This window comes from Harpia harpyja, chromosome Z, assembly GCF_026419915.1.
Source record: "Harpia harpyja isolate bHarHar1 chromosome Z, bHarHar1 primary haplotype, whole genome shotgun sequence".
NCBI lineage: Eukaryota > Metazoa > Chordata > Aves > Accipitriformes > Accipitridae > Harpia > Harpia harpyja.
The window spans coordinates 112999780-113025288 of record NC_068969.1 but is presented as its reverse complement, the minus strand read 5'-3'; the positions used below and the strand labels follow the sequence as shown (position 1 = coordinate 113025288).

Sequence of the window (25509 nt, the reverse complement as noted above, 5' to 3'; positions counted from 1 at the left end):
TAAAGGTAACGCTGTTGTTGGCTGTACTATTTTGTCTGACAGCACAGGGCAGCATGTCAGGATTTGGGAGAAGGGGGGAGGATAAAGTGCTTTGAAGAGGCCCGCCTTAAATCTGTATTTTTGCCTTTGTAGGCAGTTTGTTGCACATGTGACCAGGAAGAAGTGTGCCTTTAGAAAAGGCAACAGAAGCATATACTGTTCATCAAGATGACTTGTTGGCCTGGCACTCTGCAAAACTGGAAGAAACTAGCTGCTGGCCCTGAAATGAGCAATGGGCGGCTCGGATGTTAGGCTATAACAGAGTATCTTTTGTACCTCACGTTCCACTTTTGCGTCCCCTGTGGACATCCTTAAAGTTTAAGCTGAAGTAAATGGGAGTTGTTCAATGACTTTTTTCTTTTCCCACAGTGTTAAGAGAGGTTAATTGTATCCTGTGCCTCCTGCTTTTCTGGCTATTTTGATGTGTTAATTTTTTAGCATACATCCATTTATAAGGAAGGTTACTTAAGTCATTTTCCTCAGTTCAGATGCTGCATTTTGTATTTGATGTAGTGATTTTGAATGTACTGTGTAAAATTCTATGTAAACTTTATTCGTAAAAGGGTTTTGATTCTGAGAAGTTGTGTAATGGTTGCTGGTTTATATTCCACTAAATATGCACATACATAAAGATTTCTTCCTTGGATGTAGTATGTCCTGAATGCGTATGTGGGGAGGAGGGAGGTAGGGAGAGAAGGTACAGTTACTGTTCTGAGCAAGTAATCTTTGTGTTGCATAGGCTCGAAGAAAAAAGGTCTGCTTTTGGATTCTGGAGGATAGGGAAGACCAAGCTTTTTTTTGTTACGTATATAAGACCAATTGCTTAAATAAAAGTGAATCTAAGGGGTTGGAGACGCTTGGGGAAGCACTTACAATTGTGGGAGCTGAGTGCCCCAGCTGCCAGTTTTACTATTGTTTTGTTGAGATTGTGCTGAGAGAGAAACCTGTCCTTTCAGTTCTGTAGGAGCTTTATTTTCTGGAGTCCGGGGCTCTTTTAGACATTACTTAATATCCTTTTCCTAGACTTAACAGACTCTGTTTCTCCTTTGAAGAATGGGAGAATCCATTAGCAAACTAACTGCCCACCTGTACTTATAACACGTAAATATCCATTTAATATCAATTTACTCTGGTTGCTAATACTAGCCTTTAACAGAACTTTCCTAAGGGTCTGCTTTTCTACCCCAGTGTCTATCACAGAATGGTCTTCATGGAAGAATCTTGTCCAGCTCCACTTAAGGATGAGTGCCACTGCAGATCTGTGTAAATAGTTTTTAAGAAGAATTCACACTTGTGCTTTGTATTCAGCATCGGTTAAGATACTAGCTCATCCCTCTAGCAGCTGCTTGGAAGAAAAATCATTATTTCATACTGAATTATTGAATCTTTACATTTTCTGTTGCAAGAAAATGAGATCAGGACCTCTGTGTTACTTGACATCATTCACAAGCAGGAATGAACTGCTGTAGCTTTGAGTCATGCCATTTGATGAATGTGTATGCCTGGTTATGTACATTTTAGTGAGTAGATGACATTTTGTCACTGTAATATGGGATGATGGAGATGCAAGTAAAAAGATTGGTCAGTTCTGCAGGGATGCAAAATGATGTAAGATTCAAAGAGAAGTAGGGTTGATATCTCATGAAACTTAACATTTGCATTGTTATTGCAGATCTCTAATGTTTTCTAAGTGAGCATATTGCAAATAACCTTTTCCCTGCCAGCGCCAGTGTGGGGAAAAGAAACCATGAGCAACACGCGTTCAGTAGTTGAGACACTTAGAGGCTAGCCAAGCTACATTTTACAGTAAGCTTTTGTTCAGACAACTGGCTATACAGCTAGCTGAGGTGCTGTTTGCAAAGAGGTAATATAATTAGCATTGCTACTGGCTGGTACATAGACATTTTAGGCCGTAATAGGGAGAAACGCTAATTGCAAGTATATAGAAAGGACTGTCAAGTCAGAATATAAAAGCATCTACACATTTTCATTTGAAATCCAGAGTTAAGGAAACCATGATCAGGCAGATTTGGTAGAACTGTCATCTGTGCTGAATACAATACTGTATGTAAGCCAATGAACTTTTTTAATTGCTGACTTCGTTTCATCTATATTACACCTAAGCCTTTCAAATCAGTCTTTCCTATTACTGTTGTCTTCGAGACCCTCTCTGAGTTATTTCCAAAGGTTTGGTATATCTCCCTCCCAGCTGTTCTTGATCCCCAGTTGCATCAGGAAGATGATAACTGGTATGAGAGGAAGGATTCTGTTCTTTCATCCATCAATTAATTGATCCTTTTCTCAATGTTACTATCAGTGGAGTGTAATGGACAGTGTCTTCACAGGAATGCAACTTCAATCTAGCTATACCAGTGATGAACCAAAGCCTAAGTGAATATAGCAGTGTTCCCACCTTGGTTTCCTGCTCAGTATGTTGCTATGTGAAGTCTTGGCTCTAAGATGTTACATAGCAAGGTTTTACCAAAAAAAAAAAAAAAAAAAAAAGCTAGTATGCAAGGTACAGATCTTCAATCTGCAGACTTTAACCTGTTTTCTCAGATAAATTTTACAGAAGCAGTCATGAGCAATGTTAAAGCAATGGCATTTGCCCGTTTGTTATGAGAAAATGGGATTCCATAAATCTAGTGGCCATTTCTTACTTCTTTAACTACATTTTGGATAGCTTGGTGTAGCTCTTGAAGCAAATTCTGCACCTCTCTTCTGCCCCCTTCACAAAATATCAGTGAAGGTAGTGAGTCCTAGAAATGTTAGGCTCGTATAAAGATGTTTGTGTGTCTGTGCTAAGTTACTTCTCTAGCTCTGGTGAAAACCTCATCATCTTTTCTATTGTTTTTGCATTTTTCTTCTTTAGTCTTTGAGTGAAGACATGAGTAAAAACAAATGTCAGGCTCACATCTGTAGGGAAGACTTTGCATGAGAATTCTAGAATTTGAAAACTAACTTTCATTCTCCTCTCCCACTCAAAATGGGTAAATGGGGTACTATCACAGTTTACTGAAATTATTTTTCATTTCAGTGGCAGCTCCAGGACTACAAATGCCTCAGAAAACAGAGGCAGACAAATTAGATTCAGTGGAAGAAAGGCTTGTGATTATAAGATGCAGGAGAAAGACAAACGGAGAAGGTTGCCTTGAACATGGACTTGCAAACTTATTAGTGGCTGTAGATTCTGAAGGGTATGAAAGATTCAGGAAAAATGTTAGGGGTTCAGTGTAATACTTTGCAAATAAGCAAGTTAAATGTCCAAGACCATTCCGTAATGACTCCTGTATAATATGGGCTTTGACTAGTATGATGCTATTTGCATTTCAGGTTTTATTTGTTGTCTTTCTAGCGCTACCACTTCAGGTAAAGAGGAGGCTGTCAGCTGAACTCTGTGCCTTTTAGTTCCTTTAGAGCTGTTCCACTTTGCAAGACTTTGAAGAAGAAAGTGGAATTGCAGTTATGTATGAATTGTGACAATATTTAACAACTTCTGTATAGTTTCTGGTACTTCATACATAAATACCTTTGAAGTGGTTCTGCTTGCTTTCATCTGATGTACTTGTTGCAAGCACTTCATTTAGTACAAAAAGTACCTAGAGCATGCAGCATTGCCAATACTGTAAATAGCGTTATGGTAGGATAGTTGCTTTGTTCATTCTGTCTCAGTAAAAACTGGTAATAAATTCATAGTGGCAACAACCTGTAATTTACAGATACCAGCCTAAGCATGTGTGTGTGACAGTTTTGGTGCACATAGGGTACTGTTTAAAACTGCTGTCTTTGGGTTCTTTCAACTATAGCCTCAAATAAAACAGCATCTCTATAAAACTGAGTATTGACGAGACCTACCACCTTTATCCCTGGTTATATCTTCTATTTTGCAAATGCACTTGGGGAAAGTACTTGGGGAATGTCTTGGAGTGCGTGCAGCGCAGTCCCCTGCATAGGCACCAGCTTGTTTCATGCTGTGGTCGTGACTGTTTGGACACTACTTGCACATACTTGCTTGGATCTGCAAATCGGTACATCGGGCTTTTAACTGTGCTGAGAAACTGAACTTAATTAAGCAGCCTAGGTTGAGTACCAACCTGAGGTGGCTTTATTAGTTGGCATCTGGATGTCAGTGAGGGGATTGTGGATTGTTCTGTGTAGCTGCATCTCCAACTACCTAAGTTTCTAATTCAGAATTACTGCCACTGCAAGCCAGGATGCAAATGGCTCTCTGTATTCACTAAGATGAGGTTGTACTGTCACAGGCTAATATTAATATGCTGGTTGGCAATGGTCATCTTATCCTGTTCAGCCTTATGCTGTTCCTTTTTTCACCTAGATGGGTCAGTGTCCTTTACCACCTAATCATATTGCAAATACAAGAATCTATTTTTGGGCAGTGTGTTCTAGTTGAGATGATGTCCATCTGTATTTTTGGACTCTTGAATGTGACTATAGCATGTTACCTTAGACTGTTTCATCCCATGTAGTTCATATCTGGTTATTACAGATTTTGATATGGACTTTGATTCTTCCAATAGGGATATAATACATTAAAGCAAGCAATCATGTTGCTTACTTATGAGTGTGGCACAAACCATGTTTGTCCATGTCCATTCTTCATGGGCAGATCAGTAATTCATCGGTATTTGAACTGGGACTTGATAGACCAATTTTGTATTAGACTTACAGATACTATTATTCCACTAAGGTAGTTTGCACTGTTGATGCTGATGGGGAACATCATCTGTGATATGTAGACTAGGCAATACAAATACTTTTGGTCATCTTTGATACTTAGGTTTTTTCCTGTGTCCACATTTTTCTTGTGTGTGTCATTATTTTCTGTGTTACTAAAGAAAGGCAGTTTTGGCACTTTGTCTCAAAATTGTGAAGCATTGCTACAGCTCTTTGCTGTTTAGGTGATTTCTTGCCCAGAGTAGGGTTTTTTTGGAACTCAGATTTTCCTGTTAAAGGAAATGATGAAATGGAAGAAGTGAAGGCATACTGTGTGCTGTTGGATGCTGATAGCCACATTAAAGATTCTTCTTGCCAGAATTGTACAATATCATCTGAGATGCTGCTCCTTATAAGCAGATGAAAAGTCAGGTTGAAACGCCAACTCTTGCAACCCTTTCCACTTAGGGAAAGGCTCTGACGGAAGTAGCTTCGATTCCACCCAGTAATAATTTGTCTGACCCTTTATTCACCACATCAATCCTCTGGTCAGTCCCAAGATAGGAATTGTGGGACTGAGTTGTCCCAGGTTTAGTGTGTAGCAGCTTAACCAGATGTCTGCTAGACTTTGACTTTTCGGATCTCAAAGAGTAGTTGTTATTCCTTGCAAGTATCCTTTGAGCATTTCTCCTTTCTCTGGGAAATAGTTTTCTTTTGTTAGAACTTCAAAACACCTGGGAAACTGAGCCAATTTGATGCTTTATATCCCTGAAGTCCTTTATAATAAATTCACTTATTTTGTGGGGTCTGCAAAAGCAGCAATCTAGTATTCAAGCAAGCTTGCTCTGGGAGTGCTAGAGGCCACAGAACATGGTGATTTGCTAATCTAAGCTAGTGTTGAAAAGATAAAAATATTAGCTTTTGTATAGTTGACCTCATTTCTGTCAACAGACAAATTGTTTTGAGAACAGCAGTGAAACTGCTCCTTGGAATGAAAGTGTCTGCTCTGTTGAGAGGAAGGATATTAGCTTTAAGCTTGTATTTTGGAGTATATTTAAGTGCTGTCTACACGGGAAAGATTTAAGTACAGCTTGGATGCAGGAGCCAAATTATATTTTGGAAACAATGATGGCTTACCAGTGCTGCAGTGTACAGTGATTTCAAAACCAAAACCCCCTGTTTGGTAAAACATGAAGCCCAAAGTGTGCTTCTAGACGTCAGTTTGAGGGCGGTCTGCTTACTAAAGGTGAAATGGTGATATGTCTTGGCTGCCTCCCTCCTAATAAATTAAACGTGCCTGGGAATGTTCCCAGGCACTGTGGCCAACTGGCTCAGGACTGCCTTGTCCATACTCTTAAACTCTTAGCTACGAGGGCAGGGTGGCTGCATCTGAACTGCCCAGTGCGAGTGGTCCCGATGGCATGCGGCTCACAAACCTGGGAATTGTGTGGGAGAACAGTAATTGGCACAGCCCAGTGCTGGGGAATGTCCTAGCTGCTTTCTAGCGTACATGATAATGTTCCAGGGCCTGGGAATGTTTCCAGACAAGACTTAACTTATGAGTACAGATGTTAGTCCTTGATTCTTCTAAATTCTTTATGAACTAAGGCATAGAAGGACTCTTCACATCACGAGCGTGTGAGAAAGGTAGGTTTAGGGGAGAATGCCTCCTATTTATTTTGGGGCAGTAATTCTGTACTACTAAAAAGCGTGTACCGCCTGTCTCCCTTTTAGATGGTTTTAATGGTTGTTTAAACACCTTTCAGAATGCAGTCACCTTCTTTCTAGCTACCACCTTTCTGGGATGAGTAGGCGTGTCTGCCCTCCATCAGGCTATTGCTTGCGTATGAATGAACATACTGTGGCCTTTCTTGGAAGTGCTGTGTATGAAGTATGCTTTTTATGGTTGTGAGGAAATTCATTCTGATATGGTGTGCATGTGTGTGAATATTAAGAGCCCTAGTTTACTGTCTGGGTGACTTGGGGGGGGGGGCGGTCTTGCATCTTTTAGGCAGTGGATATTTTATGTGAGCAGGAGAGTGGTGACACCACTTTATTTCCTCAGGTATTTCTTCCAGTGAACAGTGAAAGCTGTGTGGAGCTGACTTTATTGATCATACAGGATGATTTCCTGCAGGCTCTTCAGTGTTTGATTCTGGATTGCTGGAGTATAGTCCTAGTGTACATGAGCCAGTAAAATATTGATATTAATCCCAGCTCTAAGCAGACATAGATCCTGGAAGACAGCATATCATGTAAGCTGCCGAATATTGGAGCAGTTTTGCTCTAACGGATCCCTTTTTCTGTACCTCCTGGCCTGCCCTCCCTCTATGGTGTCCTGAGTTTCATTGCAAGCTATGGCTCCGTCACACAGTCACTTCAGAGTGCTCTTTGTCTTTCTGTAGGTTATGGAATATGCTGTCAGCTTTGATAGTTTGAATATTTATAGAGAGAAGAGGTTAGCAATATAAAATACTGTTCCTATTCATCATGCTTTGTAAAGGGCTGTGAAATTTTACTTTTGTATGTTCTGTCTTTAAAAGTCTTGTGAAGCAAATGCTTACACCAGTGATGCACCCCACAATTTTGGGAACATGTAATCTGTATGACAGTGTCAGCTTTGGAGCACTGCTTTGTATAAAGGATCCATTGCTCAAAGGTAGTAAGCCGTCAGAGCTGACTGTGTCAATTAATATGCAGCAGGCTTTGTGTCTGCTGATTGTTCTTCTAATTTAATGTGCGTGATGATCTGTCTTACCGGCAGTAGTGGTGCGTATTTAAGGACACAGTACAGTGCAGGGATGTTCCCTGGTGTCCCACAAGCAGCCTGTGTGTCTTTAGGGCAACTATTTCAATTCTTACACAGCTTCTGGAAGCCCACTGTCCTGGAGGTATCTTAGGAATATGAAAAAGAGAGGTTGCAGGCTCTACTGATGCAGTGATGGTCAGCATCCCTCTTTGGCCCACTCTTTCTGGAGAGCTGTGATGCTGCCTATGTCTGAGATGGATGTAACTTGTTCAGGACAATTAGCTATTTTGAAGAGCTGGATGTTTGTCAGAGAATGGGCCTTCACATGTGGCGCTCTGCTGCTCTCTACTAGACAAAAAGTCATCTAGTACAAGATTCTACTTGTGTCCATAATCAGTTAAATGCTGAAGGCTGTATTTTATTTAAGATTTGGATTTGTGATAAATGTAGGCAGCTGCCCAAAGTTACACTCTTGCTCCTCCTTTGTAGTGCTTGTGTAGTTCCACAGTGAACAGAAGAACTGATCTGGCTGAAAAGTAACTCTCAAAACATAAATTTTCAGCCACGTATGTTCTGTGGTCAGATAGCCAGTTTATTGATTTGGGTTGCCACTCAATTGCATGGACATTTCAGCCTCCCTGGGACGACATTAGAAATGAGGCGTGTGGGACAGGCAAGAAAGGGACAAGAACCATTCATTCCCTTCATCGGTAGCCCACACTTATGTTTTATTAAAGTCACCGTGGAATTGAGGTAGCTGTCAGTCCTCAGAGTGGTTTTAAGTACAGTGCTGTGCTCTCTGCTCTTTAGTTTCATAACACTGATAAATTTTCCCTGTGTAGGGAGAAGAAATAAAAATACCTACCTCACTTCCTTTTCCTTAAGCACTCAATCCAAACTTGTGACTGTATCAGCTAAGCTTGGTAGTTTAAATTTAAACTGCAGTACCTATATTTAAAACCAGGAGTTTGGTGAACTTGGATTCTTTTTCTTCTGTTGTAACTTTTCAGAGGCTATTAATTTTAAAGGTAATGTAGCAGCCAGTCAAACTTCAGGCTTTGTAATTAGGAAGTGGAGATGTAAGTTGCTTGTGAACCAAATTCTTTTCATTTCTGAGGTGCAAAGTCTAGTTGTGTGTTACTTATATAAAACAAACTGTCAGTTTTCAGTGGTCACGGAGCAAGTCTATGATAGAGCTGAGATTGATTTATGCTTCTGAAAGTCTGCTGCCAGTTTACAAGCCCATGCTGTTTTCTTGCTTTGCTTAAATCTGCCACTGCTTTTAGTTTGTGCGTATGACTGAAGGCTCCTTTTTCTTTACTGTTGTGATCTTGTCATTGAACCAGTTTGGTAAAGAATTAGTTGTCTCTCCTTTCCTCCTGCTTGATTTAGCAATTAAAGTTTTGTTATTCTATAGTTAAGTCTTAAAATACTATACTGTAAAGCCGTGTTAAACATTCTGTGTTTTGTATACACTGGAAAAGAATACTTAGTTGTTTAATCAAGGAGAGTACAGAAAACAGTGAGAAGTATCAGCTACAATGTGCTTTTCTTCAGAATCTGAAATTTCCTGTTTTGGGAAAAGCAGCAAATTTGTATGTGCATGGAGAATGAGATTAATGCTTAAGTTGATGGTACCTGAAAGTTAGACTGTGATGTTAAGTTTCAGATACACATGGCCTTTGTTTGAAGTCTTAGGCAAGCTTATGTTTAAAAACAAACAAAAACAAAAAACCCAACCCAGAAACTACCCTTTAAAATTGAATTTTGTTAAGAGCTAGGCTGAGGAAGTTTTGCCTGTTTTAAGGAACATTACAACTGTATTGACTACTTAAAACCAGAGAACTTGTTCACCTTTTAAAAACATTATCATTTACCGTGAATCACGTGTTCCATTTTGATAGCCTCCTTCATATAGAAAATATAGCATGAGATGTCAGTTTAAATGCAAGTCTAGCGATGCTCTATCTTCTATGTGAAAGGAAGTATTCTGTACATTTTTCCATGTTTGACATCATGGTGTTTTGAATAACCATGTTCCATATTCATATCAATTTTTTGTTTTTGTTTTCAATTTATGCACAGCACTTGCTCTGAAATTTGGGGACTGAGTACACCAAACACGATAGATCAGTGGGATACAACAGGCCTTTACAGCTTCTCTGAACAAACCAGGTGAATATTCTGCCCTCTCTCGCATCATAGAAATCTTGTGGGAGGGATTGGCTTTGGAGGGTCTGTAATGGGATGCTTTAGCTGTAAAATAGACTAAGATGCTTCCTAGGCCTCTCATGGTACAGCATTTTAAAATACTTGCTTGCCAGTGTAGAAATCCAAGTGTTCTCAGCTGATGTTTTGACCAATGAAACTCTAATTCTGGAATATTCCTTTTTCACGCCAGTGCTATTGAAAGAATGGGAAGACTTGTTAAATGCAAGCCCTACTGTGATTTGGTATTTATATTAACAAAGTTGGGAAACTTAATTCTTTAGACCTAATCTTACAAAGTGTTTAAACTGCTTTGTATGCCACAAGCTTTCAGTTAAATCTTGCTAATTGGCTCAGATACGAGCTACGAAAGAATTGTTTGTAAATTCTTCAGTAGTTAATGGTGGGCAAATTCTAAACAGGGTCTTTATTTTTTCATGTCACATTACTTAATTTGTGTATTGAGGTTTGTCTCCCATCCCATAACAATCATAAACATCTGCATTTGTGTAAGCATATGCAGTCTGTCTTAAAACTAGCAAAACGTTTTCAGCTGGTAGCAAGGCAGATGAAGTCAAGAAGATAAACTGTACAGCCCTTACAAGATGTGCATTCATGCTTTTTGCATTACAGTTATACTGCCATGTGGATCACTTGGGCAGCTGACTGCTTATAGGCTTATTTGCAGTCCTGTGGGAATTCTTATGCTTAAAGCCATAAAGCATCCATGCCACAGCAAAGCCTTGAGGTTTAGCAGCGGAAGGGACTATTAAGTGTGTGATTTTATTATTTTTTTTTTTAACAACTGTCTTCTGCATTTAAAAAAAAGTATATGAAGCAGTCATCCTAAATACTTGGTTGGAGGTAAAGTGGCTTTTAATGAACTCTATATTCACTGGCAATAATTTGAGCAGCTCAAAAATAAGTTAAGGCACTGCTTGATACCATCATTTTTATCACATTTGAAGCCTTTTAACAAGAGTATAAATGTCACTAACGGTGTCAGTCCACTGAATTCTGAGAATAAATAAACTACCCATCCGATGTGTGTACACTGTTGCTTGAGTGATTAAGAGACAGCATGCAGTCTGTAAATACTTCTCAACGTCTTTCCCATATAGATCTCTCGATGGCCGTCTACAGGTATCTCATCGTAAAGGATTACCGCATGTTATTTACTGTCGTTTGTGGCGCTGGCCAGACCTCCACAGTCACCATGAACTTAAAGCAATTGAAAACTGTGAATATGCTTTTAATCTTAAAAAGGATGAAGTATGTGTAAACCCTTACCACTACCAGAGAGTGGAGACACCAGGTAGGAAGACTGCTTCTGACTTTCTATAGCAACATCTGTACATACTTGTTCAGTATAATGTTTTAAATGAAAAATAGAGAAAGATGATGCTTTCTCTTGCCAGAAGTACAAGACTCTTAAGAGACACAGCTTTTGAGAATACCATCCCCTGGAAGTTCTTAGTAGTAAAGGTACTGAAAAGTGTTTACGAACATACTTCAGTACTGCTAGCAGTTTCCAGCTGGCTAAGTATGGTCCAGACTGAAAAGGAAAATAGAGATGACTTACCTTTGCTAATGTGGAATAGTCTTCTCAAGAGGCACCTTGGGAATCTGATTCTTCTGTTAACTAGCAGTACAATTGCAGTATTAGCAGTACTGAGAGTCAGAAAACTTCAAAACATATTAAGGAATTGTTAGATGTTTTAGATTTTTTTTTTTCCTTTTAGCTCACAGAAGTGTGTATTTTGAGGGTATTACTAATGCTTTGAATTTTGCTTTTTCAGTCTTGCCTCCCGTACTAGTGCCGCGGCACACTGAGATTCTAACGGAGCTTCCACCTCTCGATGACTATACCCATTCCATTCCTGAAAACACTAACTTTCCAGCTGGAATTGAACCACAGAGCAATTACATACCAGGTATTTTCTTAACTCCTACTGCAAACAGTATACTTAACATTGTGCCGCTGGAACAGAGATGGTAATTTTGTCCTCCTAAGTGATCAAATTAATTGAAAGATGCACCATTAGACTAAATCTAGTTGATTTTATGTATTAATTCCAGTGGAAATACCTGAACACTGTTGTTTGCAGAACATGAGCCTGTGTGAAACCACATTGCTGTGGTTTTGCAATAGCTTACTTGGTTTCAATAGCTTATTTAAGATTCAGAATGCTAATGAGTACAAAGTAGACTTTCACTTTATGCTTTAAACCTGTTTTACCTATAGGGGTTGCCAAATGCTGTGTATAGGAGATTGAGTAGTAAACTGCTGCTCAGTCTTGCCATGTGTAGTATATGGAGAAATCTTTAAGTTGCAGACCAGTGACTTAAAAAGTGTTTTGATCTGTAGTTCGCAATCGATCAAGGTCTGCTTTGTGTATTTGTTACTATTGTGTGTGTACAGTTTTGTTGTCTTAGTATGAAAGAACAACCTAACAATATTGAACTCTTAAAGAATTCCTCCTCCCCCTCTTTGCCTCTTCCCCACCCCAAAAAAAATACCAAGACTAATCTGCTACAGTGCACCCGAAAGCCTGTACCCTTATTGAAACACAAAATCAGTGACCTTTGTTTCCTGCCCCAACTTCCTGTTTCCTATCTCTTCAGGAAGTTGCCTGGAGTGTAAAACCAAGCAAAGCTGAAGTTTTCTCATAAATGTTTAGCAGCTATGTTAGGAACAAGCTGTAAATCCAGATCTGGAGTCTCTTGAAGAATAAGATGACTGCCTTAAAACTCAAATATGTGCAATGTACAAATTGTATCCTCATGTCTTAAACAGGATGTTGCTTGTGTTTTCTTTAAATGTATCCAAGAATTGAAATGGCACCAAAAAATTTTAAATTACTTTGATCTCATCTGTTTAATTTGTGCCACATTTGTTTCCTCCTATGGACAGGAGATCTTTAAAGAGCAATTTAAAGTGCTAGAAGTTGGTATTGCTTTCTTAATTTATGTATACTTTTTTGACTCAATCTGAGGGCTTTTGATAGCATTTGTAAACAACTTACTGGAAAGCCACCATTTGAAAATCTAGTGCTATGGAAATGAGCTAAAGCAACTCTAGGTAGTTTTTTGCAGGAAGTCTGTTCAAGGTGACTGTGGGTATTCACATTATATTCAAATGTATATGCTGCTAACCATACCTTGCCGCCTTCTCTTTGTCACTGACACTCTCCTGTTGAAGTCATATCATGGCATCTTACTTTATTTGGCCTTGCTAACTTAATCTTGAATACTTAGCTAGGTTCTGGTAAGTCTTGTGTGTCTTGACAGCCTACTTCAGAGAACCGTTTCCTTTAGCGGTAGGCCAGAGTAACAGCTCTGGTAGTTTTGCACCATGATACTGTGTCAGTACTCGGTCTACAGAGAGGTTGTTTTCACTTACAGCTGGGAAGATGGCATTCATGAAGGTGCAGGATGGCCTTTGGGGCTGTATGTTCCCTTTCAAGTTGTGGATGCGTTGAGCTGCATTGTCCAAACTTCTGGCAGCATTCAAGCTCTGCTAAGAATTTTTAATACCGCTCTTGAGTATTTATTTCCAGCTGCGGTGGTGTTCAACCTCTGACCCTAAACCAGTATTAATAGTACCCAGCGGAGGAAATCTTCTCTGTTCAGACAGGGACTAGATACGGAAAATAATCTGTGCCAAAGAGCCTAGATTAGCAACTGGAAATAGGAGGCGTGGGTTGGATTGGAAATGGTTATTGACCTTTTACCATGGCTGTGGGCTTAACTACCATGAATGATTTGGAGATGGGTGGAGTCCGCTTCATCACAATGAATTCTGTAAAAATCTTCAAAACAAGTATGATTTTTATCATCATACTTCTTGCTAGTAAAGATTTCCCTTAATTGTCCTTTTAAATTCTCATTTGAATTTTGTCACATTGATATTTAGCACACTAGTTCTACAGAATGAACCAAATATACAATCCTTTCGGTTCATTTTTATTTAATCAAGTGACTTAATCTAGTTCCCTCTTGCTGACTTCCTTTTGATCGTACTATATTGCTGTAAATCTCAGGCATGATATTTATATAATCTAATTTTAATTCTTAAGCAAAAGGCTTTATCTTTAAATTTCTGCTGTTTGGTAATAATGTAATTAAATGTGTCTAATCCCTCATATGTCTTGGAGACAATTCTAAGGTGATTGTAGAGATAGTTCGCTTCAAACACTTTCACTAAAGAAATCCAGGTTTTGCCTTTAATATATAGGAAAAGACACTTGCCCAGTTCAAAGAAAATTATTTCCTGAAAGACAGTTGGTTAACTCATTATCTGGATTACAAAGTACGTTTTGAATGGCAAAAAGGAACAACCATGCTCTCCTGGGTTTTGAAGATATTTCTGTGGAATTAGACACAGTTTCCAATATCAAAATGCTTCAAACTTGTTACTGAGTTTACTTTGGGCTGTGAAACTCCATCTTTAAAGAAAGCTAGTTAAAAGAATAGGTGATCATTTTAATAGAGCTTGGAAGTAATAATAATAATGATAATAGAGCTTATGCAGTGTAACTAGTTAGATAATGTAGTTATTAATGAGTGAAATCAACTGTTGGGTATTGAAGAAAAATGGATTTGGGGACTGAACTGAAAAATAACCTTTAAATCTAGCAGCTTCTATAAAGTGTGGGAGGGCATCTGATCTGATGGTTATACTACATAAAGACAGCTCACTTTTTTTTTTTTGGTAGAAGTCACCAGATGGTTTTTTTCATTTGTAATTCTACTAAATGTGAAAGCTGTTGATCACAATTGCAAAATTGTTACTCACTGTAGTGAAAGTATCTTGTCTTAAATGGAACAAACAAGGATTATCTGTTAATTATATAACATATTTGAGCAATTGACTGGCATACAAGAGATGATACATTTTACATAGACAATAAGGCAAGTAATGGGTTTGAAGTCCCACTGGAAGGAAAAAGCGACAGCAAAATGAAATTCTAATTCAATGTTCAGGTATCACATGGAGCTCATGAAGACTTGAGGACAAAACCCTCAAATGCTAAATCTTAGAAATTTCCCCTGTCATTGAACCAATAGGTGGATTTTATGTTTGTTTTTTTCTTTTTTTTGACAGAAACACCACCTCCAGGGTACATCAGTGAAGATGGAGAAACGAGTGACCAGCAGTTGAACCAAAGCATGGATACAGGTAAAATTTATTTTTTCACTACTCTGAAGACTTGGGATCACTAGTTGTGATCCCTCTGCATAGCAGCATGAATTCAGCCTAAACGATGACGGCAGTAGCCCTCTGTACAACCTGGTGTTTTCTGTTTAAAATATCACTTTCAGTCAATTGTGAACAAAATAGGTTTTTGCTAGGGGAATGCTTTCAAAACATTCCGTGCCATATTAAGTACATTTCAATTGTTTCGTAACAAAAGCATACAGGTCTAATTAAGTCTTCATCAGAAAGCCTTAAAATAGATTTTTAATAGCTGACTGGTTTCAACCTACCCCTAACTTTACCTTCTGGAAACAGGTTCATTGAAGCAAAATGTCTGTTGGCCTGAACAAGTTACAGAAATGCTGCATTTTGAGAACCTGTCTCTGAACTGTGACAACCTTATCCCTTCTGCTGTGTTTCAAATTAATTCTTGTATGGAAGGCTCTATTGAAAGAGTAGTAGAAACATAAAGCATTTGTGCCTTTGTATGAAAGGGTTTTTAGATAATCTGGTTGGCCTTGGACTTGGACAAAGCACAGTTAATGTGCTGGATAAGAACCTCCTGCTGTGTGCTGGCAGAGTTGAGTGTGTGTTTGGTTAGCTAATGTTAGCAACCTTTTTCAGTTAATTGGAATCAACTGTACTAGTTTCTGTAAGAACTGCAATATTTTCCCACTATGTGACAATAGGTACCTTAATTAAAAAAGCTTGACATCAGCAGTCCTTGTAGGAATGTTTCTGTGCAAAACCTCTCTGTATTTTGCCTACTAGTGCACAAATTGTGTTGGAGACTGCATGTTTTTCTGAGTTTTTTACTTCCTCCTTCCAGGAAAGAATAATTTCCTCAAATGAGGAAATCCAGCTTGTTCTTTTCTAGAGATAAACTCTCTCCTTTGAGAAGAGAGAGGTAATATCTTGATTGTCTTGTCCACTTTTTCTTAGCTTTTTTTCCACTGAATTTGGAAGAAGTCACTACCTTCTCACTGGAGAAGTGCACAAATAGTTACGTTCACAGAGTGTGCATGAAGTGAGAGCTCTGTCAAATACAACAACTAAGATGTTAATTGAGCCTTTATGAGAAGGGGTAGGTTCCCAGGAGTCTGGAAAATTAAATGTAATCTTAATTCAGAATAAGCATGTGACATGCTGGAAAACTGGTTGTAGGATTTCTGAGGTTTCTTATTCTAAAGAATTTTAATGTAAAAGTATATCTAGATAGTGGTCATACCTACCCATCTGAAATAACAAGAATCATTTGCTCTGAAACAATCTGTATTGCCTCAACAGGATCTCCAGCAGAGCTGTCTCCTAGTACTCTCTCCCCAGTTAATCATAGCTTGGGTAAGCTGGAAATACTTTTAATTGTTTCTGTGTGTGTGATGACTCTTCTTTATATATATAATTAAGTTAAAAATGAAAATGTACTTTTAAAAAGATCTATATTAGGAGGAGACTATTAGGTTGGCTTCCTGATGATAAACATAGTAGGGCTGGGTTAATAACTTGTTAATAACTACTCTATTTCTGTAACTGTTGAGCTTCTAGCAAAGAGAAGGAATAACATGGTTGTGTGTGCAGGGAATAGCATTTATAAAATAAATAGTTTAAAGGACATTAGCCTATCCATAGTGCTGCCCAGACTTGCTGTCTCCTGTGTATGTGTTCTGCTGCTCTTCTCATGTACTGTTCCACCTGTGACCACAACATAATCGTTGCTCCTGCATTAGTTGCCCACCTGCTTTGATCAGGTGCCACTGCTGTGTGTCTGTATAAATGCCTCAGGAAGATCAGGTTCCCTTGGGTTTGTTTAAGGAATGGTGACACGATGTGACAGGAAAATGCTGTTCAGAACGCTGAGTAAGTAATTAGGGTAGGTAAAAAGGGGAAGCAGTGCAGGAAAAGCTGAAGATGCACAGGGAAGATAACTGAGCTCTAGTAAGAGAGAATAAAAGGAGCTAAGAGCTGCCTTTAGATAAAGAGATAGTATAAGATCTAGTGTAATACAAGGGAACAACATTTTCATATTAATATTTTTTCCTTTGTGTGATTCAGTGTTTGATAGCTTAACCTTTTCTTTAATGTTGCCAAAATGTTTGCAAGTTATAGAAAGGTAACAGAAATGTCTCAACATCTGGCACTCACAGTAACATTAGCTTAACCATTTTGCTGAGCAAAATGCAAGTACTGAACTACATGAGCAATGGTCAGATTAGATCACCCCTTCTCCCCCTCCTCCTTCCCTTGTGTGGAGTATTGAATTCCATTCTGTTTACCGGGGTAGGTAAAAATGACAGCAAGCACAATAATTTGAGTAGTTTGAGAAGACCACCGCTGTCGTTGCTGGAAGAGATGAATAGCAGGGCAGATAGATTTCTTTTCAGCCTCAAATTCTGTGTTAAGCTTATCTTTAAAAAAACTTGTGTGTTTTTTTTTTTTTTTTTTAGATTTGCAACCAGTTACTTACTCGGAGCCTGCGTTTTGGTGTTCAATAGCATATTATGAATTGAATCAAAGAGTGGGAGAAACCTTTCATGCATCACAGCCTTCCCTGACTGTAGATGGCTTTACAGATCCATCAAATTCAGAACGATTTTGTCTAGGTCTGCTTTCCAATGTAAACAGAAATGCTACAGTGGAAATGACAAGGCGACACATAGGTAAATATCTCTGATCTTTTAACTATTTAATTTCATTTTAGCCATGAAATTATCTGGAATGATCCGGGTAGGATGGGCAGATCTGTGTGTTGGGATCCTTTCACCCTTGCGCAGCAGCCATTGAACTTCTCTCTTCAGGCTTGTCAAGGAGAGCTTGGTCTCTCTTGCTAACGACAAAAGTGGAAAGACACAGAGGTCACCACTTCTGAAATCAGGGAGAAATGTAGCAGCCAGTTGCAGGTGGGAAGAGATGTAGTGATGGCTGGAGCTGAAGGGAGCTGCCTTTCCTCAATCAGTAGTCACTAAGTTGGTGGCAGCAGCAGTTACACAGCTGTCAGGCTGAGAGTGACACAGGAGGAAGCCACTCAGCTGTATGGGATTTCTGTTGCTCACGATGCTGTTCTCTGCCTTCTGCAAAAAGACGATGCACCAAAGCATCCCGAGGGGTGGGGTTGTGGCTGTCAGGCTCCTCATAGGACCACTCTGCCCTGGGTAGCATTTATATTCAGAGTTGTTTATAATTGAAATTTAAGCTTTAATTACAAAATATTAATATGTTGCTTAGTTTATTCTAATTTATAAAATGCAGAATGAACATTGGTAGTACTTCTTGAATTCTTTTCTGAAATGAGAAGCTGCCCTTGAGATAACACGCTGTTTTGACATGATTAAGATTTTCTTTGTAATGGTTAGTTAAAGAATGTTGTTTTCCCACAATGCAGCATCTTGGCTTTAAGTTCTTCAATAAACTACTTTTTTCTTTCTCCCCCCCCCCCGATTCTTTTATTTAGCAACATTCATGAGATTTTTTTTCTTTTTTCTTACTTTTTTAGTAAAAGTTCAACCTCTTTAGTAGAACTTTCTGACTTCCTCTGTGCCAAATGCTTGTCTAATAAAATTTTAGATATGCAGAAAGCCAGGCTATGCCTATGCTGACTGATCAAAATTGTCAATGATGAGGAAAAGCAAAAATGTAAGGAGCTCTCACTTTTTTATTATAGAGCAGCTCGCATTTCGTTTGAAAAATATTTTTAAAGAAAAAGGGGAAGAGAAACTATGGCCTTCAAAGGACCTGTTAATTATAAATAGTTTTCTTTGGGAGATCAGTTGTACATTACTTATCTTAGTTATGATAGAAATAACCCATACAGATTTTTTTTCCACTCGGAGAGAGAGAGCACAAGATCACAATTTAAAAGTGAACAATAGGATTTTGTACGGTTTGGTTTTTTTGTAATAGGGCTAAATGAAGTCCTGTTGTTTTTGTCAAAGTATTACAGAGAAGGGGTATGCAGTGGGTTGTGAAGTAGTGTGGATGCATGTAAGTGGAGAGTGTTGAAGTGGTATACTTGTGTTTTCCTTTTTTTCATAGTGGCCTGTGCCACTTCACATACAACACTTTAATATTGGCGCAAGTTTTAATTCTGTGGAATCTAATCTTTTTATTTCAATTTTGATATTTCTTTAAGTGAAAAAGTTATTTAGTAATGAACACTGCTTCCTAACTTGGATTACATGGCTAGAAAATTCTGTCTCACTCTTGACCAAAAATTATTCTGCTCCTCCTTCAAATACTGTGTGTCGTGGGAGAAAAATGCAAGTTAATTGTGTTCTCCTCCTGCTACAGCTGTCAGCCCAGCAGTGTGGTCCTGTAGATAATTGATTTCTGTTTCTCTTGTAAAGAAAAACCTTGGCCTTCTCTGAAACAAAATACTCCCTTGTTTGTTAATCTGCTTGGGTCATAACATAACGAGAGTGCCTTTGAATTTTGCTACAGGAAGGGGAGTACGTCTCTATTACATTGGTGGAGAAGTTTTTGCTGAGTGCCTAAGCGATAGCGCGATTTTTGTTCAGAGCCCCAACTGTAATCAAAGATATGGCTGGCATCCTGCAACTGTGTGCAAAATTCCACCAGGTTAGTAGCCTACCAAAGGTCTCATAAAAATATCCAGTGAATGCATTCACTGGATGACATTTGCTTTCCTTTTGACAGTTCCTTCGTAGTTTTGGGCTTCTGTGTAGCAAACACAAGTATTCATCGATTGTACCCTTTAGACTTTTTTTTTTCTTTATAGGATGCAATCTAAAAATCTTTAATAACCAAGAATTTGCTGCTCTTCTGGCTCAATCTGTGAATCAGGGGTTTGAAGCAGTTTACCAGCTTACTAGAATGTGTACCATAAGAATGAGTTTTGTTAAAGGATGGGGAGCTGAATACAGGTAAGAAAAAACCCTTTGCTTTTAAATTTAGACTTAATTTTTCTTCTTTCACTAATACACTATTTCTGTCTGGCTTGAAAGCCATACATACAGGCTTCTTACTGCTATTGTAGATATGCTGTCTGCAAGTTGAAGCCATATTTTCCTCTTTCTCCCCCTCAGCTGTGGAGCTCCTAAGTCATAAAGAGGAGTAAACTGATTTTGGTATTGCACTGAAGTCAGCTGTTGAGCAAGGAATGTTGTCAAAGTTCCATTTCCTCGCTCAGTCCTGCTTGCTTGCTTATTGTGGTGAAATCACTGACAACATCTAGGAAGTTTCACAGATTGTGCTCTGAGATTATTTGCTGGTTTAGGCATACAGTCATTTTAGTCTCTGTTCTGTTCTATATGGAGTATAATGAGTTCGTTAGGTTGTGGTGCAGGATGCAGTTGATAGTACCCAGTGGAAAGAATTGGAGTCACTTGGAGTGTGTTCTGCAGAATAGAACAGCTGGAGAACACACATTTAAGGGATGGCAAATATTTTGGAACTTGTAGTGGGAAAAACTTTGCAGGAGTAAGATGACTGTGTTTATGTAGTAAAACTGCTAAAAACAGTTTTTTGAGTGGAAAAAAGTCTTTTATCTGCTTTTTGAATAGATTCCAATTGTATTCTCTATTAGCACAAACTAAGAGCTATAGTTGAGGACAGTGTCTGTTTTCAATGTAGTATGGGAATTTGGGAAGAAAAGGAATTGACTTTTAACTGAGCAGTATTAAAGATTTCATTGTTTTGGAGAGCTAGGGTTGTGGTTTTAAACAAATCCCTTAAACCTCTCTAGAAATTGTCCCCTGAAAGAATGAAGTCTGACATATCAATATCCTATTGCAATACATAATGGCTTTTTTAAATCCATATAACTTCTAAAGTTGAATAATGGCATGTATGTTCCACTGTGAATCCTGGGGTTTTGATTCTTTTATGTGCTCTTGAAATATATACATGTAAATAGCAGCGTCAGTACGTGGGGGAGGCTTCTCAGCTAAATGAAGCCAATTTTGTAAAAGCCTAATTAGATGAAATGAGAAATTTGAGTAATGGAATAAATTGGTACCTCTTTGTTAGCAAGAGGTACACAAGAAAGAATCTGGCTCAAGTTTAAAGAACTGTTGGATTTGGCTCAAAAGGAGTATGTATACATGCTACGCATAATTAAATACAACATTCAAATCAGAACAGAAGAGAGGCTTAATCAGTCAGATTATATGGACACAACTTGAAGTGAATGGAGTGTAAGTGCTGGGTTAAAACAGTGGGGAGGCTTTTGGTAAAGTTACTTCTAAGGAAGGAGAATGTTGGTTGTTAGTAGTCTATAAGCCCTTCAGAGATCATACGATTGAAAAAGCTGCAGTGAAAACGCTGCCAGAACAGCACAGAAACTGATTACTGACATAATGCTGAACTAGTTTCTTTGCATCTCTGTTTAAGATGATGCTAATAAATTATTGATGCACAAAACTTGTAAGTTATGCCGCAGTTGTGATTAAAGCAAGAAGAGGTTGTTCCTGCAAACACAACCTTGAATTTAAATGAATGTAGTCCAAATTGTCAAAATAGACCAGGAAGCACTGTAAAATCCATCATTCTTGTTAAAACTTCTGTGCTTCATTATTATGTCAAGAATGTTTCTCATAGAACAGGTTTTGGCAAAGCCAAAGCATTACTTACATTTTAGGCATATGGCATATGTGCATAAACATGCAGATATGGCAAGGTGGTAGATTTTATGAGCTTGGTAGACAAAATAGTTTATAGCTTTTTGCTTGTTACATGTTGGCTTGAATTGAGGATGGTGGTAGAAGTTCAGCAGACAAGTGTTCACATTAACACAGGAACTATCCCTGTCTAGGGTCATCTTCTGAAGAAAGTTAAGTAGAGGTAATTACAACAGAGACTTAGTGATATGTGAACTGGAAGTCCATGGGTAGAAGAGGCTGAGTTTTAGCTTTGAGATGGCTGCTGAGAGACTGTCACTATTTCATCAACTTTTGCCAGTGTGGTGCAAAGCCAGGGTTGTTGAACAGAACCAGTTATAAAATTTTGAGGAAGTGTGTTGTGGAACATATTGTAGGGGAGTTGACAGCGGTGGAATAATGAACTTCCTTCTTTGGGAGAGGATTTGAGACTAAATGGAATTGTATTTCCTGTGGTTTAGATTGTTCTTCTATTGGATCACTTTGTTGTGGCATAGGCATTCGGGGCTAAGATAACAATGTTTTTTAAAGTGCTGAGAGAGCAGAGACCCCAGTTGCTTTCTTCTCCTAGAAAATGTGAAACCACAGACAGCTTTTGAAATCCATCCTCTCACTGGCTTAATCTTTCTGCCTTTTCAGTTCCTCTGTTTATATAAACAGATTTCCTTAAAGTGAAGGGTTGCAGTGCTGACAGTAAAAATGAAGGGGCTGGGTTTGTGCCTGACTAATCTGCTGCCTTTGAATCTTAATGCCTCCTTGCTTTGACTTTGGGATAGCTAGAATTACTAGGAAAAACTGGCTTAGCAACAGTAGTCTTGCCAGTCTAGTTTGAGAAAACTCCCATGCCTGGAGTGGGTACAGTGAAATAACAGGATTTCTCAGGCAGAGTATGTCCAATACTGATTTCTCTACTTTGGAGATGAGGAGGGGGATTTTTGAAAAACAGGTCTCTAAAACGAGAATATATGGGAGAGTGAATGAAGCTTTTATGATTGTCACTCCTTCAGCTTTACTGAGGCTTTCTACATGGTGTTTAATTAAGGGCTTCTATTGTGGAAAATTACAGGCAAGTTTATGTAGAAGAGAAGGGAAACACAATTTTTACTTAAATTGTTTGTGTGAGGATGTTACGCTACAAAACACATGTAGAAGTATAAGATCACAGGAAATCGGAGACGAAGTTTGGTGTTCCTTTGAGATAGCATCAGTTAGCACAGTATAACCACACACTGTGTTTTGATGTAGTGTTTCTGACAACATCTAGCAGTTTCCTTATACATTTACCTTGTCAATTACTCCAAAAAGCCAGACCTTATGATCACCATAGCATTGTGCTGTTTGACCATGCTGACAGTGCAGAGCCAAGTGTTTCTATTCCATATTTCTCAGTAGTTGTCTACAAAATTCAAATCCAGTTATGCATGCAGACCCTTTGAAGGTTAAGATAGAGCTGCACACAGCTATCTGTGATGTGAACACTACATTGGTTGGACAATCTTCAGTTTTGAATTTCTTTTTAGAAGTAAGGCTCTTCGTCTGGCACTTGAAGCAAATGCTGCAGTTCTTATCTTATTCTCCAGAGCAGAATATTCTCGATGTACTGTGGATAAGCATGTAATTATTGATGTATCTTATATATGTGGGGTGTTTTGGGTTTTTTTTATTTGGTTGGGGTTTTTTTCTTCAAAGGTTGTCTGAAAAAAGCTTAGTAATAGTTATGGTTGCAGATTTTTATCTTTCTGCAGATGGAAACATATTTGATCATATGATGGAGAACTTTATGGCAGCCAAAGCTGCTTTCTGACTTTCCTGTTATTCTTTATTTTCTAGGCGGCAAACAGTAACAAGCACTCCTTGCTGGATTGAACTTCATCTGAATGGACCTCTACAATGGTTGGACAAAGTATTGACTCAGATGGGCTCCCCTTCAGTACGCTGCTCCAGCATGTCGTAAACTCCTTCCTCCGTTACCAGTGGGCTAAATATCGAGTCCAATCAACAGACTTAATATAACAGCTCGTCTGTCGTAGTATTTGTGTGTGGTCCCCATGAACTGTTTACTATCCAAAAAGGTTTTTAAAAAAAAAAAAAAAAAAAAAGAAAAACAGCACTTGAGGTCTCATCAATTAAAGCACCTTGTGGATTCTGTTTCCTATACTCTGATACTAGATGAAAATTTAGTGTATAGAAATGCCTTCTTCAGAAAGAAGAAGGGACAGTTCTAAAGACTCTTAATGGTGTTTTTATTGGGTATATAATTGAGTGTCCTAATGGTTTATCAATAACATGGAATAGCTAAGTATATGTACAGGTAATGTATCATGATCTCAAATATCACGGTATTGTGCTGTTCTACATTTTAGTTCCCATAAATAGTCGTTTGTTTTTTTTGATTGGGGCAAATCTCTCATGAAATTCCAAGACTCTACTCCTTTATTCTTTTATATTTTTTTATATAAGCAGGTTTTCGAGTTGTCCTAAACATAAAAAGCAGACTTTCCTTGTAGAAAAGCTTAACTTTTTGCTGCCTTCTTAAAGAAAAAGAAAATCCCTCCATTGGAAGGGAAAGAAATGTCTTGAGATTCATCTGTGAAATCTTAAGACACTTTATATGCTTAATGGGGCCTAAAATGAATTCATACTATAAATTCCAAGTATCCATCACACTAGGAGTCTACTTTTCCCTACCCATCTGAGTTGATGCATCTGTTACCAGCAGTATTGCTGGCACTGATGTAATTTGGGACTTTTTTGTACCTTGAATCATTGAAATTAGTGTTTTTTCTCATGGAATGAGAATTTACTATAGCATTGGATACTGGATTAAGTACACAAGGTTATTGGCTTACCCCTTACATCTGTATTTTTTCATTAAACAGATGTCACTAAAAATCATGGTTTTTAGGTTTTGGAGCCAAATACCTTGAAAAATCCTTTCCCAGGGTAAACTAGACTCTTTCGTATAGGTTTTAAATAGATGCAGCTTCTTAACATATTTCAGTAACAGAGTTTAAATTTCTGATCTGAGTGGCTTTCTATAGCTTACTTACATACCAGATCATACGCATTCATTATGTCATAATGGGCCTTGTTATTAAAAGTAGTTGCTTCTGCAAAACCTCTAGGATAGTGGTTGCTGAGGTATGACCAGCGAAGGAGGACTTCTAGGTTCTTCATGACAGTGCATGTTATTGTGAACCCTTGGACACTACAGCTGCACCATATTAAAAATATTCTGAAATATATTCTACAAATAAGTCTGGGTTGGGGAAGGGTTGGGAAACTGTATAGAAGGGTTATTCTGACTTGAAAAATATACATCTTACTAACAATCTTGTGATCTAGCTGTCTGTCATTCTTTTGTTATTGTGGCAGTAGCAGGATTGCCTTTGTCTGTTTTTCCCATTGTTTCATCCATTACACTAGTACTGTACTTTGTAAGTACAGCTAGTGATAATTTAGCTTTGAGAACAAAAATGTGGCCAGTGTTACAGCTTTTAATCAGTTGACTGAATTGATGATAGTGATGGATATTTTTATGCCATAATGACTAGGGCATAGAAGCAATACCAAAAATCAAGCCTTGAAAAAGTGGGCCAGACACCTTTTAAAAAAATTGGCAAAGCAGTTACCAGTTTGTGCTAGTTTTACCAGTAGACTAATGTATTGGTAGAACTTGTGAACCTAAGAAATAAGCTTCATGCGTGTTGCATTTGCCTAATATGTGAATACACTAATAAAAGTTTTAATTCTCATGATGGTTGGTTTTTTTTATTAATTGCTGTATGTATTTTCTCTGGAAGGTTAGAAATCATTCTAACCCACCCAAATAAATGGCAGAAGTGTCCCGCACATTGTGGCTAGAAAGGTATAGTTTAGATGTTAAAATCACGTCTTATATAGCTGTCGTGGAGGTTCTGGATCTGTGTGTGTTTAGTGATACAGACTTCTACTCCAGATCAAGTTTATTAAAGCAGTTGCTTTTTTCTGCCATGATCAAATTACATCCTACTAGCTCAGATGTTTAC

General features: G+C 38.3%; 1 protein-coding gene across 5 annotated transcripts in view; it reads left to right on the top strand.

The window, feature by feature from the left end:
- SMAD2 (SMAD family member 2) overlaps nucleotides 1-25236 on the top strand; it is a 52594-nt gene extending 27358 nt beyond the window's left edge. For 3 of the 5 annotated variants that reach the window (XM_052776888.1, XM_052776887.1, XM_052776890.1), the window contains 9 exons: nucleotides 9548-9637; nucleotides 10792-10985; nucleotides 11470-11604; nucleotides 14778-14852; nucleotides 16158-16211; nucleotides 17315-17527; nucleotides 19305-19442; nucleotides 19603-19747; nucleotides 23312-25236. In XM_052776888.1, coding sequence (XP_052632848.1) covers nucleotides 9548-9637; nucleotides 10792-10985; nucleotides 11470-11604; nucleotides 14778-14852; nucleotides 16158-16211; nucleotides 17315-17527; nucleotides 19305-19442; nucleotides 19603-19747; nucleotides 23312-23435 — 1168 coding nt within the window. In that variant the 3' untranslated portion in view covers nucleotides 23436-25236. The remainder of the gene's footprint in view (nucleotides 1-9547; nucleotides 9638-10791; nucleotides 10986-11469; nucleotides 11605-14777; nucleotides 14853-16157; nucleotides 16212-17314; nucleotides 17528-19304; nucleotides 19443-19602; nucleotides 19748-23311) is intronic. The other 2 variants (XM_052776889.1, XM_052776891.1) reach the window with 1 other exon arrangement.
- The last annotated feature ends 273 nt before the right edge of the window (nucleotides 25237-25509 follow it).